A 15,906-nucleotide genomic window follows, 5' to 3' on the forward strand; every position below is an offset into this window, starting at 1 on the left:
CCAAATATCTGAATGGGCATTAATATTGCTCCAAGCAGCATTAACTCCTCTGGTTTGTTTCTGCAGCTGCTACTAGACAGTCGTAGGTAGAGCCTTACCAAATTCATGGCCGTGAAAAACGCATCACAGACTGAAATCTGGTCTTTTGTGTCCTTTTACCCTATACTATATAGGTTTAATGGGGGAGATCAGCACTTCCTGACCCAAAAGGGAGTTGTGGGGCGGGGTCACAAAGTTATTGTAGGGAATTGCGGTATTGCCATCCTTACTTCTGCACTGCCTTCAAAGTTGGGTGGCCAGAAAGCGGCAGCTACTGGCCAGGCGCTCAGCTCTGAAGGCAGCACCCTGCCAGCCGCAGCACAGAAGTAAGGGTAGCAATACCATACCACTCCACGTTTACTTCTACATTGCTGCCTTCTGAGCTGGGTGGCTGGAGAGTGGCAGCTGCTGACTGAGGGCCCAGCTCTGAAGGCAGCAGCGCAGAAGTAAGGGTGGCAATAACATACTGTGCCATCCTTCTGCGCTACCCCCCAGGACTACCCCCCCCCCCAGCTCTCTGCCCCCACAGCAGCACCTGGGCTGGGGGGGGGGGGGGAGAGGGCCTCTCCCCCAGCCGTGGCAGGTCCGGGCCACCTCTTCTCTGGCCATGGCAGGTCCGGGGCTAGGGCCCCTCTTCCACGGCTGCGGAAGGTCCGGGGCTGTGGGGGAGAGGCATCTCTCCCCGCTGCAGCCTGAGCACCTGTGCGTCATTTAATAGACTGCTTTGCCACCCTGCAGCTTAGAGGGAACTTAGCTCCCATCCCATCTTTTGCCTGTCACCCCTTCCCCAGTTCTTTCAGACATAGCAAAAGGCACATCCCTGACAGCAGAAGAACACTGCCAAATTCCATGTTCCTGATCCAAAGCATGGGGGTGCTAAGAGTTTCCCAACGAAACCGTTGGAAAATTTATTTTTTTTTTAAAAGAGCAAATAACATGTATTTTTCCCTAACTCCATTCTTGGAAATGGGTAAATCATTTTACCTGAAACTTTCCTAAAATATTTAGCCAGAGGCAGACATCCAAACATGGATAATTTCAGCCCAGTTTGAATTTGGCAAAGCTCTGAGCAATTGAAAACAGGGTCCTATACTGGGAAGTGTTGTGTAATCTTTATTATAGATGTTGCAAACTATGCCACCTATAATTAATAATGAGCTTCATCATCTTGTTCTGTGATAAAATCAGCAAGAGAGAATTTTCCAAATCCCTGTGAGGATCTCTCAGTTCACCCAACATCAGTCTGTAGAAGTCCGCTTCCTCCCACTTCGAAAAGGCCACAGGGGCCCACTGCTGATCCCAGAGGATCCACAGGATGCCAGACATTCACTTGGGACCCTGTTCCTCAGGCCTCCCCTCATCCTGCATTCTTGGTAGTTTTGCTCCACTGCGATTGCACCAGGGAGACTCTTGACTGTAACTGGTCTCAAATTCCTTAGGGAGGTGAGGGTTAGAAGATGTATAGAAAAGGCAATAGTGTGTGTGATGCTGACAGACCAGGTGCCAGCTCATGTCAAGGCCCCTAGGTCTCAAGTGAACACTGACATACATAGCTGGAACCAGTCTGGCTCACATATGTTAGTATTGTTAAAATAGGTATTAGAGTTCTACAAATGCATTTAGACTTTATGGAATGCTTGTAAGTTGACACATACATAAATCTCACTTATAATATTTGTATCCCATGATACAAGGTAATATGTAAGTGTTTGATCTGTAAATCACCAGTCAGGAGAGAAGCATTACCAAGTGTGAAATACTAGTTTGCCATAGGTTTTTCTCCCCTGCTCAACAAAAGAAGGCCCATCAACACCAGACAAACCATTGTGGAACAGCGGAGAAAAGACTTTTGATTGTCTCTCCCTCCCCGCCCATGAAGAGGAAAGGTGCAACTGAATTCCTCCCAACAGCTGAACTTGCATCTTGAAGCAGAAGGGAGGGAGGCATAAAAGGCCCTAACAAAGATAAACTATCTTTGTGCTGCTTGAACTCTGGGGGGCAAGGGTTACTAAGCATAAGCAAGAGATCCCCAGTACTTGGCTTGGGTAAACCCTAAAGGACAGATAGTGCTTGCTTATTATAGAAGCTTCTATTACCTTTTGAAACTTCAGACTGGAACTCATTTGTATTTATATGTTTACCTGCTTTAACCTTGTGTTACCGAAATATCGGGTCCACCTAGCTGAGAGCCAATAACAGCCAGACAGGGATAAGGAAGAGTTGCTTTATTCTGCAGAAGAAAGGAGAGCTTTGCACCTTAGTACAAAAACTCTGTCTCACACACATTTTACAGATCATTTATACACATTCAGACCAAGGTTTTTGCAGTGTTAACACTTGATTGGTGGTGGTCAGCCCCGTGCTTTTGCTATCTGGTCAGTGAAAACCGGCTTGGGACCAGCTCCAACTACCTTAAGGCCTTGAAGGGAAGACAGTTGAAAAGTTCAGGCTACTGTGTCCTTAAAGTGTCTGCTTCCCCCTAATGGCCGCTGGCTGACATAACGGCTACTCTGTTAACGGGGCGGGGGGGTCACTAATAACTTTCACAGTCCCCCCTTCGGGCCTGGCAAATTCAAAAATTGTCAGGCCCGTTACGCAATTTGCGATCAAGCTGGAGGGACAGATATTGGGTTTTCTTATGGACAGCAGAGCTTTTGATCATAGCATTACACAGGCATTTGGCACATTGTATCATTGTCCAAATAACACATAGAAGGAAAAGAAAAAAAAGAATCCATTTAACAATTGTTCGAAAGAGCCCTGTAAACCATGACCCAAGGTCTGGGAGGAGGTCCTCAAAACTAAAAGTGTGATCAAGAGATACAGCATGGAAAACAACAGCAGCATTCTTAATGGCTTGTAAATCCTGCTCAATTAAGCCAGAATGATTAACATAGAAACAACATTTTTCCCCGATGCGAGCACAAGCCCCTCCTAATTCAGCATTCATAGCATCTAACACACGTCTATTTTGCAAAGCTATTTCTGCCACCTCATTAATCTCCTGTTTCAACTTCTGCAAAGCGTTTATTGATGCATTGGCTATTTTTTTTAATTCTGCAGAAATATTTACTACTGCTTTTTCTAGCTCGGCTACCCCCAACCCAGGAATGAGCGCACGAACAAAGGATGGCCTTTGCACCACCGTGGGTTTCCTGGTGTAATTTAAATAGGGCAGGCCGTAGAGCAGCTCGGGGCAATGCTCTTCTTCCATCTGGCAGTTGCCATTCCCCCCCTCGGGTTTTGGTGGCCCCCATGCTTTTCCAACGCTCGACCTCTGATGGCTCAGGGGTAAAAGGGGCTGGGACTGGAGTTGGCGGGGTGGAGGATGTGAGTACCATCTGGTTGGTAACATATGGCTGTAGGGAGGCTGCTTTTGAAGCTGAATCAGCCAACCGATTCCCATTAACGGTGGGATTGTTTCCCTTCTGATGAGCCCGAACATGGACGATGGCAATCTCAGATGGCAGATGTATGGCTTCCAATAATTTCAGGATTAAGGGCCCATGGGCCACCTTAGTGCCACTGGAGGTAATAAAGCCACGCTCTGCCCACAGTTGGCCTGTGGCATGGCAAACACCAAAGGCATATTTCGAGTCAGTATATATGTTCACCGACTGACCTGCTGCCAACTCACATGCTTGGGTGAGGGCTATCAATTCTGCTGCCTGAGCTGAGGTGGAAGGTCCCAGGGGAGCAGACTGTAATACATCAAACTGAGTAGTTACTGCAAACCCAGATACCCGTTGGCCCTCCATGACCCGTGCTGAACCATCAGTATACAGTATACTCGAGGTTTTTCTTGATGTTGCACTATCTGAAGGCAATCATGTGAGGGCTCATAATCATAGTCCGGGAACGGTAAAAGGGTTGCAGGGTTCAAGGTATGGCACTGTTCAATTTTTAAATTGGTCCTGGACAATAAAGAAACTTCCAAATGCGTTAATCTTTGAGAGGTCAAATGTTGCGTGCCCTTTTGGACCAACAATTGTTGAGCTGCATGAGGGGTCCGTAAGGTCAGTGGATGGCCCAAGGTAATCTTTTCCGCTTGGGGTACCAGGAGACCAGCAGCAACCACTGCTCGGAGACAGCCAGGAAAGCCCTGTGCCACAGCATTCAATTTTTTGGAGAAATAGGCCACAGGTCGTTCTCTGGGTCCAAAAGCCTGAGTAAGGACACCAGAGGCCACCCCAAGTCGCTCATGTACATAGAGAACAAAGGGTTTGCGATAATCAGGGAGTCCAAGGGCTGGGGCTGAGACCAAAGCTGTTTTAATTCCCTGGAAGGCTTTGATGGCCCCAGAATCCCAGTGAAGGGGCTCCTTAGCATCATGGGTGATCTGTTCAAAGAGGGGTTTTGCCATCTCCCCAAAACCTGGAATCCAGGAACGGCAGAATTCTGCCAGGCCTAAAAATCCCCGCATTTCGCGTTTTGTTTCTGGTCGGGGAATGTTAAGAATTGACTGAATACGGGTACTAGATAACGCTTGATACCCAGGGGTGAGTACATGACCAAGATAAGTTACCTTGTCTTTGGCAAACTGCAACTTAGAAGGAGATACTTTATGTCCCTTGTCTGCCAAGCAATTTAGCAAGTAAATAGTGTCTGTTTCACATGTTACCTGATCCGGAGAACAAACCAGGACGTCATCCACATACAAGAGATATGTAGACCCACCCGGTAGGCTGATATTAGCTAAGTTACGTGTCAGGATAGAGGAAAAAATAGTCGGGGACTCAACATATCCTTGCGGGAGCCGAGTCCAGGTCAGTTGTTCTGCTTTCCTAGTTTCTGGGTCCGTCCATGTAAATGCAAAGATATCCCAGCTGTCCTTATCTAGAGGAATACTAAAAAAAGCATTACACAAGTCTATTACTGAATAACAAGCAGTACCTGCTGGAATGGCAGTCAGGATTGTGTGAGGGTTTGGTACCACATTGTGTCTAGCTTGGACAACCTTATTTACTGCACGTAAGTCCTGGACAAATCGGTATACCGGTTTTCCCTTTGAGTCCATGTCAGGTTTTTTTACTGGCAGGATGGGAGTATTGAAAGGAGACTTGGTGTGAACCAGCACTCCCAACCGTAGGAATGTGGTGATAAGACTCCGGAGGCCAAGCAGAGCTTCTTGGGGGATGGGATACTGACGAATCCGAGGAATTTCAATGCCTGGCTTCAGGGTTATACGCACTGGCTCTGTCTGGAGAGTCCCCAAGTCTGCCCTTGAAGTGCCCCACAGGGAGATGTTTACCTCCTGTCTGAGTCGCTCGGGTAAGATTTGGTCCGCAGGCAGGATCGGGTCCTTTGAAACTTGGGTTAGAACAGCACACAGCTGGGGAAGTTGGGTTTGAGGCAACCGAAGAATGATTTTGTCATCTGAAAAGAAAATCTGAGCACGTAGTTTACACAACAGATCTCTGCCTAAGAGGTTAACTGGGGAATCCGGGGCTAGCAGAAAGGCATGGGAGGAGGAGACACCAGAGATTTCTACAGCAGCCTCCTGTAATACAGAACAGTCAAATGGCTTCCCGCCTATACCCATTACCGGAATGCTCTTATCTGTAAGGCTTCCTCTCTCCGGCTTGGCAGTAACAGTAGAAAGTGCAGCCCCTGAATCCAAAAGACAAGAATAGGTGGTTCCTCCCAATGTTAGGCGAACCTGGGGGTCTGTGGAGGAACAAACATAAGTGGTAAAATCATTTGAATAGGTGACAAGAGGACCCCCTGGTTGCCGTCATTCCTCATTAGCAACAGCGTCTGTTCTTGTCACAGCCATCTGTTGTTGAGGTCGGTCTGGGCGACGGGGTTGTTGTCCAGTAGGTCTGTTCGGACACTCTCTCTTCCAGTGGCCAAGCTGCTTACAGTAGTTACATATATCATTGGCATGTCTCGGGTTCCCCCCATAATCTGATTTTGGTTGCCACTTGGGGGGTCCCTGTCTCCCTCCCTGTTTTTCATTTCCAGTGTTTACAAGGGCTGCTAGCATCCTCACCTGTTTGGTCTTTTGAACTTTTTCCCTTGTATGATATACTCGGGTGGCCACGCTTACCAGTTCCTCCAGGGATTTTCCTTCAGCACCCTCAAGCTGCTGCAACCGCTTCTTGATGTCCGGGGCTGACTGGGAAATAAAAATAAGCCTGACCGTGGACTGTGTGTCCATGGCCTTGGGATTTATATTAGTATGGATACAAAATGCTTTACAAAGTCTTTTATAAAAGTCAGAAGGGTGTTCTTCTTTCCCTTGCACAGTATTATGAACTTTTGTCCAATCTAAAGTTCTTTCTCCCGCTTGTTTTATGCCTGTCAAAATATAATCTAGGAATTTCTTCAGATCTGCTTGTTGGGTCAAATCATTCGGGTTCCAATGGGGCGGATTGGCGAGCCTTATAAAATTGCGACCGTCGTTGGCAGCCTCTGCAGCCTCCCGGGCCCCCCTCAGTACCCGCTCTTTCTCTTCCGTGCGCAATAAGCAATCTAAAAGTTGGCCCACGTCTTGCCAATCAGGACTATGAGACTGGAAAATGGCACGGAATCGCCTGTGAACGACGTCCGGGTCGTCCCTAAGGCGAGGTGTAGTGGTTTGCCAGTTCATAAGGTCAGCAGTGGTAAAGGGGACATGAACATAACGGTCTACAACATTCCCATCCGTTGTAGGGACTGGGATGGTCCGGAGGGGTGCTTGGACATTAATTACCTCGTCCCCATAAAGTGCCCCCTTCCTTGTATGGGACGGACTAAGGCTGGGAACAGACAGGGAGGTAGTGTACCCACTGCTGGTGGCTCCACTAGCTGATTTGCTTGCCTGCATTGTGGTGTCCTCAGTCTTTATTGGTAATATCTGTCTCGGTAGACCTGCTGTCCTGGTCTCCGTTGAGGAGGGTACCGGGTCCCCCCTAATTGGTAATGCTGCCGCCGGGGATGGGCGTGGTCTAGAGCAATATATGGGGGGGATATCCTCCAAATAATCAGCCTCATGAGGGACAGAAGCTTTCGGGAATAGAGGGGCTTGAACCTGTACCTTCTTCATGCGACGATGGGCCTCATCGTCCCACAAAAACCAATAGTCCATTTGCCCCGGCGCTTGGTTTTCCAATGTCAGGCGTAAGGGGGTTAAATGGGTAGGAATATCAAAGGAGCCATACTCGGGCCACGCAGTCCCCAAGGCTGGCCAGTCCTTGGTGCAAAGTTGTAAAAAACGCTTCCTTGACATCCCTTTTTGAACACCGGGTAAGGGCCATTTGCTTAACATATAATCCAAAGGACTATCCTTAGAGGGTTTTACCAGAGACCCACCCATCTGCCTGCTGACACTCTTAAAATAGAATTACACAGAGAACAGAGGGAATTATGGCCTAAACAGAGACCCACCTATCTGCCTGCTGACACTCTAACAGAGAATTACACAGAGAACAGAGGGAATTATGGTCTAAACAGAGACCCACCTATCTGCCTGCTGACACTCTAACAGAGAATTACACAGAGAACAGAAGGAATTATGGTCTAATAGGATCCTATTACAGGAATTTCTACCAATACACACCTAACACCCAATGTATAAGACAGAAATTCATAAACCGGTTAACCAGACCAGAACCAGATAGTGTCTCCTTATCCTATTAGGACTCACCTTATCGGAGCACGAACCCCGGGGGCCGCGGTGAAGCAGAGAAAAGGGGCGAAACACCCCGTTGGCGCCGTTCCCAGTTCGCCGCAGCCGTCCGGAGTCCAATGTCCGAGCTAGGAGGGTCCCATCTGGGGTCGCCAGAAACTGTTACCGAAATATCGGGTCCACCTAGCTGAAAGCCAATAACAGCCAGACAGGGATAAGGAAGAGTTGCTTTATTCTGCAGAAGAAAGGAGAGCTTTGCACCTTAGTACAAAAACTCTGTCTCACACACATTTTACAGATCATTTATACACATTCAGACCAAGGTTTTTGCAGTGTTAACACTTGATTGGTGGTGGTCAGCCCCGTGCTTTTGCTATCTGGTCAGTGAAAACCGGCTTGGGACCAGCTCCAACTACCTTAAGGCCTTGAAGGGAAGACAGTTGAAAAGTTCAGGCTACTGTGTCCTTAAAGTGTCTGCTTCCCCCTAATGGCCGCTGGCTGACATAACGGCTACTCTGTTAACGGGGCGGGGGGGTCACTAATAACTTTCACACTTGTAAATAACTTAATAAATCTTTAGACAGTTTATTATAGTTGTAACATTGCACTCTGATTTTATGGAAGTATGCTGATGAGTGTGAATATAATGTAGCTAAAATATGCTTCATGCAAAAGGTCTCTTGTAAGGTATCGTTACAAAGCTTATAATCTACTGAGTGTGGTCATCCTATTTGTATAAATGTATCATTCTTGTATCTGAAACTAGAAATATGAAATATAACTCCAAGGGCCTATTGTAATTATGCAAAGTGTAGGCCGTTGATGGTGGTTTGGAATCTTGATGGCTCCCATCAGCCAGGACAATTGACTGTGGATAGCTCTGTTGGCAGGTAGGCCTTCCTGTGAGTCAGGCTGGGAGGAATGAAGGCTTGGGGGACTTAGTGACATGTGATCATGTCACCTGAACTGGAATCCATCTTTAACCTGGTGTTTTTCCATTGAGGAGGGGTGGGAACCCACAGGGACAAAGGATTCCCGCCTTATACAAAAGATATATTAAGTGGGTAGAACAGAACAAAGGGGGCGGCCATCATGAGAAATCCTCTAGCTACCACCTGAGCTGGAACAACGGCTGTACCAGGGGAAAGGATTGTGCCCAGAATAGGAAGGCATCCAGTCTGTGAAAGAAACTTATTGAAACATCTGAGGGTGAGATTTTATCTGTATTCAGTTTTATTACTATACTAGGCTTAGACTTGTTTTATTTTATTTTGCTTGGTAATTCACTTTGTTCTGTTATTACTTGGAAGCACTTAAATCCTACTTTGTGTATTTAATAAAATCACTTTTTACTTATTAACTAACCCAGAGTATGCATTAGTAGCGGGGGGGGGGGGGCAAACAGCTGTGCATACCTCTCTGTGTTATAGAGGGCGAACAATTTATGAGTTTACGCTGTATAAGCTTTATCCAGGGTAAAGCGGATGTATTTGGGGCATGTGGTTCAGACCCTGGGTCTGTGTTGGAGCAGACTGGGGTGTCTGGCTCAACAAGACAGGGTGCTGGAGTCCCAAGCTGGCAGGGAAAGCAGGGGTAGTAGTAGTCTTGGCACATCAGTTGGCAGCCACAAGGGGGTTTTTGTGATCCACCCCGTCACAATAGTATTAGCTACAAGCATTATATTTGGTGTGAGATCTAAGGTGCAACAGACCTGAGGTAAGTGACTGGCCCTTTGGGACTGGGAGTTATCAGATGTTCAGCTGCATGCGTGTTCTCTGTGTGCTGTCCCAGCTCTGCGCAGACAGCTGACAAAGCAGACCTCGAGCGAACTGCCCAATGACCATAAAATCCATTAAGGTGCTGTAGCCAGATTTGGGGTGTGTGAGTAGTGTTGATTTAATTCATCCACTTAATTTAAATTTAATTTTTTAATTAATTGTTAATTTTAATAATGATTTAATAAATTGGCAAGCCAAAACCCATACTAATTAATATCCACAGTACAAAGGCGCTTGGTCACGTTTATTGTCAGCAAAGCATGGTCCTAGCTCCCCGGATCAATGTCTACAATTACACTAGCACCTGTATGCCTGTGGCAATGGATGCAGCTCAGTCAGTGGTGAGACTTTCCACTGCCCCTTCAGCTGGATAAAGACACTCCCTCTGAGATACATCTTTATACCCCAATACAAACAAGTTATGTATCCCCTTGACATATAAGGCAATGGGTGACACCCTGATATCTGTAGGTTCGATCAAAACATCTCTATCCATCATGCTGTCATCCTGACCTTATCCCTAAGATGGGGCAGCATGTTCCTGTTATCTTTGGGGAATGTGTTTATCAGGGTGTTCTGGTACCACCCTTCTGGAATGTGCTTGCGCGAGTGTTTTTGCAATATCAATCTTATGCTTGCCAAATTCTGTGAGCAGGGCCTGCCTCTTGCTCACAACTGAACTTTTTGCTTTATATCAGCAAGGTTTTGACTACTTTAGCCCAGACCTCATGGGCTTACGTTTCAGGCCCTCTTCCTACTACAGGAGTAACCTGAATATTGCTGTGATCTTCGTGTACGAGACCATCTAACACAAAGGCAAGTTTAGTTGGGTGACAAGATAGATCAGAATCAGGGCCGGATTTCCAATTAGGCAAAATAGGCATGTGCTTAGGGGTGCTAGCGTTCCAAGGGCACCTAAAAGTTAAAACTGGGTTAAATGTATTTTTTGATGGAAAACACAAAAGATCAGCTATAGGCAGGGGGGACACTAAAGATGCTGTGCCTAGGGACGTATAAGATGTAAATCCGGTCCTGATCGGACTTACTCCATGTTAAGGCTGTTAATAGTGCTTGAGGAGTTCACATTTGATAATTGATTGGTGAAATTTAAGTATAGAACTCTCAGCCAATTTCAGGTTTGTGCCCTGCTTCTTAACAGTCTGCCCTGAGGTTGGTACTCATGCTCCTGAACCACTACAGGACAACTTGACAGTATGGGACCAGAGTATCCCTCTAGCTCTACCCTGAGCCCAGCACTGCTCCCCTATTACCCAAGAGGCATATTTATTTCAAAACTCAAAAACTGCACTCCATAAGGCAGTACCTTGAGTGAGCCCTTTCCTCTGTGTGGGGGGAGGGGAAAGGAGAGGGGGAGGGGGTTGAAAGTATTTTTCTACTATCTAGCATAATTTTAAGAGATTCCATATAAAAAGCTATATTAACACCATATGCTACAAAATGAAGGTGCACTGAAATTAAGAAATGCCAAAATTAAAGTTTCCACATAATGCAGGATATGCATTCTGGTCCAGATTCAGTCAGAACTGTAGAAACTAAATTATACGAACTAAACAATTGTTTCAGTAACTATTTATAGAAAAAAAGAAAAAAAAGGGCCTGAAAGTATGCAGAAGGTAATGTTAGGCAATTAAATTATGCAGCTCAGTGCATTAATAGTGCTAAGCATTTCCATTTTAGATCACTAATTTCCAAAGACTTGGAAGAGCCACATATTCAGTAATCCACACTATTCAACAGAGGTTCGAATCAAAAAGATTTTAATCCTACTATATAAAAAAAAAAAAACACACACACACCTCAAGTAGAACCCTTTTTCTCTCTCCTTTTTTTAACCCATAGAAATTAAATCAATGCGAGTCAAAAAATGACTTTAGTAAAGTACCCCATTATTGCCTTAGGGAAGTTGAATGCATTTTTAAAAATCATGTTTTCAGAGTTTTCAAACTTGTATTTCTTTTTGGATAGAAATGTGTAGACATTCTGAAAAAATACATAGTGTTGCTTAGGCAGATTTTACACTTCTGTAACTTTTTCAAAGGAAAAATTTCAGGATTCATTTTTGGGAAATAATGTCAAACTTAACATGCAAACCAAAAATTAGCTATTGCTTCTACCTGGTCAGAATCTAAATTCTTTTGTAGGCCAAGTCACAACAACCAATGCAAGTGATTTTTAAAAAAGCTTCGACACCCCCCGATTTACGCAATTGTTTCGTTCCGGAAAGCCTTACGTAACTCGGATTTTGCATAAGTAGGAAACGTATACTTGTATGTTATGCAAAAATTTCCACAACTCGAAAATCCTATTTCTGGCTTATGGAACTTTTTCCATAAGTGCGAATTTGCGTGGGGAGCGTCTGTATTTGAGTTCAGATATTTTAACTTTTAATTTTGTACCAAACAATATTTTAAGAAATAAAAGTATCACAACCAAATTAAGACTAGACTTTTTAAATAAATTTATTAGATCACATAAATATTGTTTGCAACTGATACATTTATCTGTTCCCTTTTTCATGTCCTTGGCACACAATATAGCTCTTACCATAATATTTACAAAACTGGTGTAAAATCCATGGAAAATAAAATGAAAACAAAGAAGTGCTAAGTATGTAGTAGGTCAATAAATAGCAAAATGGAGTGAATATTGAAGGACAAGTTGTTCATTTGTCTTATATTAAAGATTCAGCTATTACATGGGTAAAAGAATAGTTCACTAAAAAAAATTTAAAAAGGTTAAAACTTGATTCTTGATTCCCATTTTTCACTACTGTTGCATTTTAACAGAAACTATACCATTGTTTTATGAAGTTCAAATCTTAAATGATAGTTATTCAACGCAATTTTATTACTTTAGGCATCAGCTGTTCTGGTTCACATAAGGAAGGTTATACATCTATGCTTACAAGTTAGTGGTTTTGAAATCCGAACAACAGTTCTCATTTTTTCAGTTCCCAATCATCCTTCCAATATGGCACAGAAGACCTTTAATGGGCATTAATGTAGAGTCTGTTCTTCATGAAGATGATATTAGACAGATGTTGCCGGATACCCGGATAATATTGAATGTGATTAAACCAGCGAGACACATTGAGGTATTTCTCCTTCTCTTGCACTGTAAGCTCAGCCTAAAGAAGAAGAAATACAAGATGTTAAATAATCATATCCCTATTAACGCAAAAACATATGATAAGTTACAGGAATAAAAAGTAGTTTTATAAAGTCAGTTCTTAGATAGGATGAAAAATTGACCGTCTAGCAGTGCAGTACATTGATTTTATATTTTTTGATTGTGGAATTTTAAAACCATATGTTAGCTTTATGGAAGTCTGAAGATTTTCAACCATAATTTGCATAATTCAACATAAAACAGAACTGGAGGCTCAATTGTATGGGTTTAAAGCAGAGATTACAAAGCATACAGGCCTGGTTCTTGTTCGAGTACTTCCAGTAAAGTGAAGAAAGGCTGGAATTTAGCATGTTTAACAAGGGATTACTATATAGTATCCTTAGGAAAAGTTCTGAAAGACATACAAGTAATCCTCTCTGCTGAGCTCTAGTCTAGGAAGCTGTCTGTTGAACTGCAGTCTTGCATTTCAGGCCAAATGCTTAGTTTACGTTTTTAAAAAGCAGTACTGAACAGACGGATGGACTGTTTTCAAGCATATTCAAGACAAATGAATTAAAGATATGCTTCTAATTTTTTTACCGTTTGATCTAAGAGTGTCAGCAATAGTTGCTGGGTGTGGTTCAACAACTCTAGAAAAGTCCGTAAATGCAACTGTCACATGCAACAGTAACTTATTTTCTTTAGATGTACTCAGATTACTAGTTTCTAGGACACAAGTGGCATCATTCAAATAGTCACAACCAAAAGCTATAGACTGAGGATCTGTCCACATTAGAAATATAACCATGAATTAGTAGGGTTGTCTGCCATAGTTAGAGGTGCATATGTGTAGTAATCTGCATCCTGGCACTAGCTCCTAGTGCAGTTGTGATGAAGCAGCACAGAACCATGTCCTGGGGAGAGAGCTGGCCAGTAAGAGGGGGCTCAGAATCCACGTAACAGATAGAGCCCTGCGCAGATACAAATTTATATCTGTGGATAGAAATTGGTATCTGTCACGGAGTATTGGGGAACTCAGGGCCCTGCACCCCCGGCTTCCTGCGATTCACCATGACTCTCAGCCAGCCAGTAAAGCAGAAGGTTTATTTGGATGACAGGAATACAGTCCAAGACAGGTCTTGCAGGCACAGACAACAGGGGCCCCCCTCAGTTAGGTCCAGCTTGGGGTCCCAGGGCTTCCCAGCCCACCCCCCTTTGGGGGGGTCAGAGCCATCTCTGCCTCCCAGCCATCTCACCACCCAGCTTCCAAGACTCTGCCTTCAGCGACCCCTCCCACAGCCTTTGTTCAGTTTCCCGGGCTAAGGTGTCACCTGGCCTCCAACCCCTTCCTGGGTTCTCATGTTACACGCTCAGGTATTCTCCCCCGGGCAGTCTACCATCCCCCAATGCAGACTATCCTAGCCACACTCCCCTGTCAGCATTCACACACCATAGTAAGAACAGTCCCAGTTCGTCACATCTCCCCCCTTCGAGACCGAACTGAGCAGGGTCACTTTAGCCAGTGACCCGGGGAAGTTCGAACCTACGCCCGTTCCCATGGATGCCCCCGCATCCCTCCCATTCCTTGGTGAGAATTACACCAGGCCCCTCCAGTTTCACGCCCCCCCTTAGGTCAGGGGTGCTTGATGGCACTCGCAGTTTGCATGTGGGAAGGTTTATGCGGCCTGTGCCCTTTTCCCACCCCCATACCTCTGGGGTTCCAACTGGGCTGTGGTCTTCTCCCAGCGCTCCAGTCTGGAGGTCTGTGCTTTTGGCTCTCTTGGTTCAGAGCCGCCCTTTTAACCTTGGCCACCCTCCGGAAAGGATCCTTTATGCTGGGCAAGGGTCCTAAAGCTGTTTTCCCCTTGTCCCAGGCCTTCCTCCCCCTCTGACAGGGGTCACAGGATCCGCAGTACTGTCGGACAGTAACAAAGACCCCAGGCCAGTAAAAGCTCCGTAGCAGCCTCTGCTGGGTACGCCAGGTTCCCTGGTGCCCTCAGAGGGGGGTGTCATGGGCCCGGCACAGCAGCCGGCGGCGATACTTCTGGGGTACCACCAGCTGCCTCCTGATCCCCCCTGACTCCATTTTCCCTGGGGGAGCCCATTCTCGGTACAGGAACCCCTTCTCCCACAGGAACCTTTTCCGGCCACCTCGTCCCATGGTCTGTACCGCATCGAGGTCGGCCAGGTCCCTTATCTTCCGCAAGGAGGGATCTCTCTGCAACTCGGCCTGGAACTCAGCAGCTGGGACAGGGATGGCCACCTGCTCTTTCTCGCCCGCTGGGTCTGAAGCTGCAGCCTCCCTGAGCCGTGTCCCTGGGCGTTCCCTCCCCACCAGGTTAGGGTCCTGCGCCTCAGGCAAGGCACCCCCCCCCAAGGCCAGGGCGCAGTGCCCCTCGCCGGCTCTGACTGCGGGTCACAACCAGTGCCCTTTGGGGGTTGCTTGGCCAGTTCTCCAGGTCCCTTCCCATCAATACCTCAGTGGGCAAATACGGGTGTACCCCCACATCCTTGGGGCCCTCCTTGGCCCCCCACTTCAGGTGTACCCTTGCCACGGGCACTTTGACTGGTGTTCCGCCCACCCCCGTCAGGGTCAGGTAGGTGTTGGGCACCACCTGATCTGGGGCCACCACCTCGGGCCGGGCCAGCGTCACCTCTGCGCCCGTATCCCAGTATCCATTGACCTTCCTCCCATCCACCTCCAGGGGAACAAGATACTCTCTCCGGAGGGACAGCCCCGCGCCGACCGTATAAACCAAAAACCCTGAGTCTGGAGCATCCAGCCCCCTAGAAGAGCTGGCCTGGAGCTCTCCTCCCTCCTTAGCAGGTGGTACTCTGCCAGCCCCCCTTCCCTGGGAATGCTGCCTCTCGCCGGGCTGGGTCTCTACCCAGTCAACCCTCTGTGGGTTCGCTCTGCTCAGCCTGTCCCTGAGCCTGGGGCACTGGGCCCGTATGTGGCCTTTTTGGCCACAGTGGTAGCAGCCCATGTCCCATGGGTCCCCTTGAGTGGGTCGGATGGTCCTGACGCCGGATGTTCCCCTCTGATGGGGTTTTTCTGTATTTTCCCACGGGGAGGTCCCATGGTGACTCTCTCTCTGCGTTGTGGTGGGACTGTTCCTTTGGGACTCCTCCCTTTTATCTCCTGACCGGCTCTTTACAAACTCATCGGCCAGCCGGCCTGCATGTCGCGGGTTCTCTGGCTTTCTGTCCACCAACCACAGCCTCAGGTCGGATGGGCACCGCTCATACAGTTGCTCCAGTACCAGCAGTTTGATCAGGTCCTCCTTCGTCTGGGCCCCATCAGCCCACTTGCTGGCGTATCCTTCCATGTGGACGGCTAGTTGCAGATAT

General features: G+C 46.6%; 1 protein-coding gene across 1 annotated transcript in view; it reads right to left on the bottom strand.

The window, feature by feature from the left end:
* Positions 1 to 11,888: 11,888 nt before the first annotated feature.
* The window catches only part of EEF1E1 (eukaryotic translation elongation factor 1 epsilon 1), a 35,983-nt gene continuing 31,965 nt past the window's right edge, over positions 11,889 to 15,906 (bottom strand). The window contains exon 4 of the mRNA XM_005305956.4: positions 11,889 to 12,574. Within this exon, the coding sequence (XP_005306013.2) occupies positions 12,434 to 12,574 (141 nt within the window). The 3' untranslated portion in view covers positions 11,889 to 12,433. The remainder of the gene's footprint in view (positions 12,575 to 15,906) is intronic.

Source organism: Chrysemys picta, chromosome 2, assembly GCF_011386835.1.
Source record: "Chrysemys picta bellii isolate R12L10 chromosome 2, ASM1138683v2, whole genome shotgun sequence".
In the NCBI taxonomy this organism is placed as follows: domain Eukaryota; kingdom Metazoa; phylum Chordata; order Testudines; family Emydidae; genus Chrysemys; species Chrysemys picta.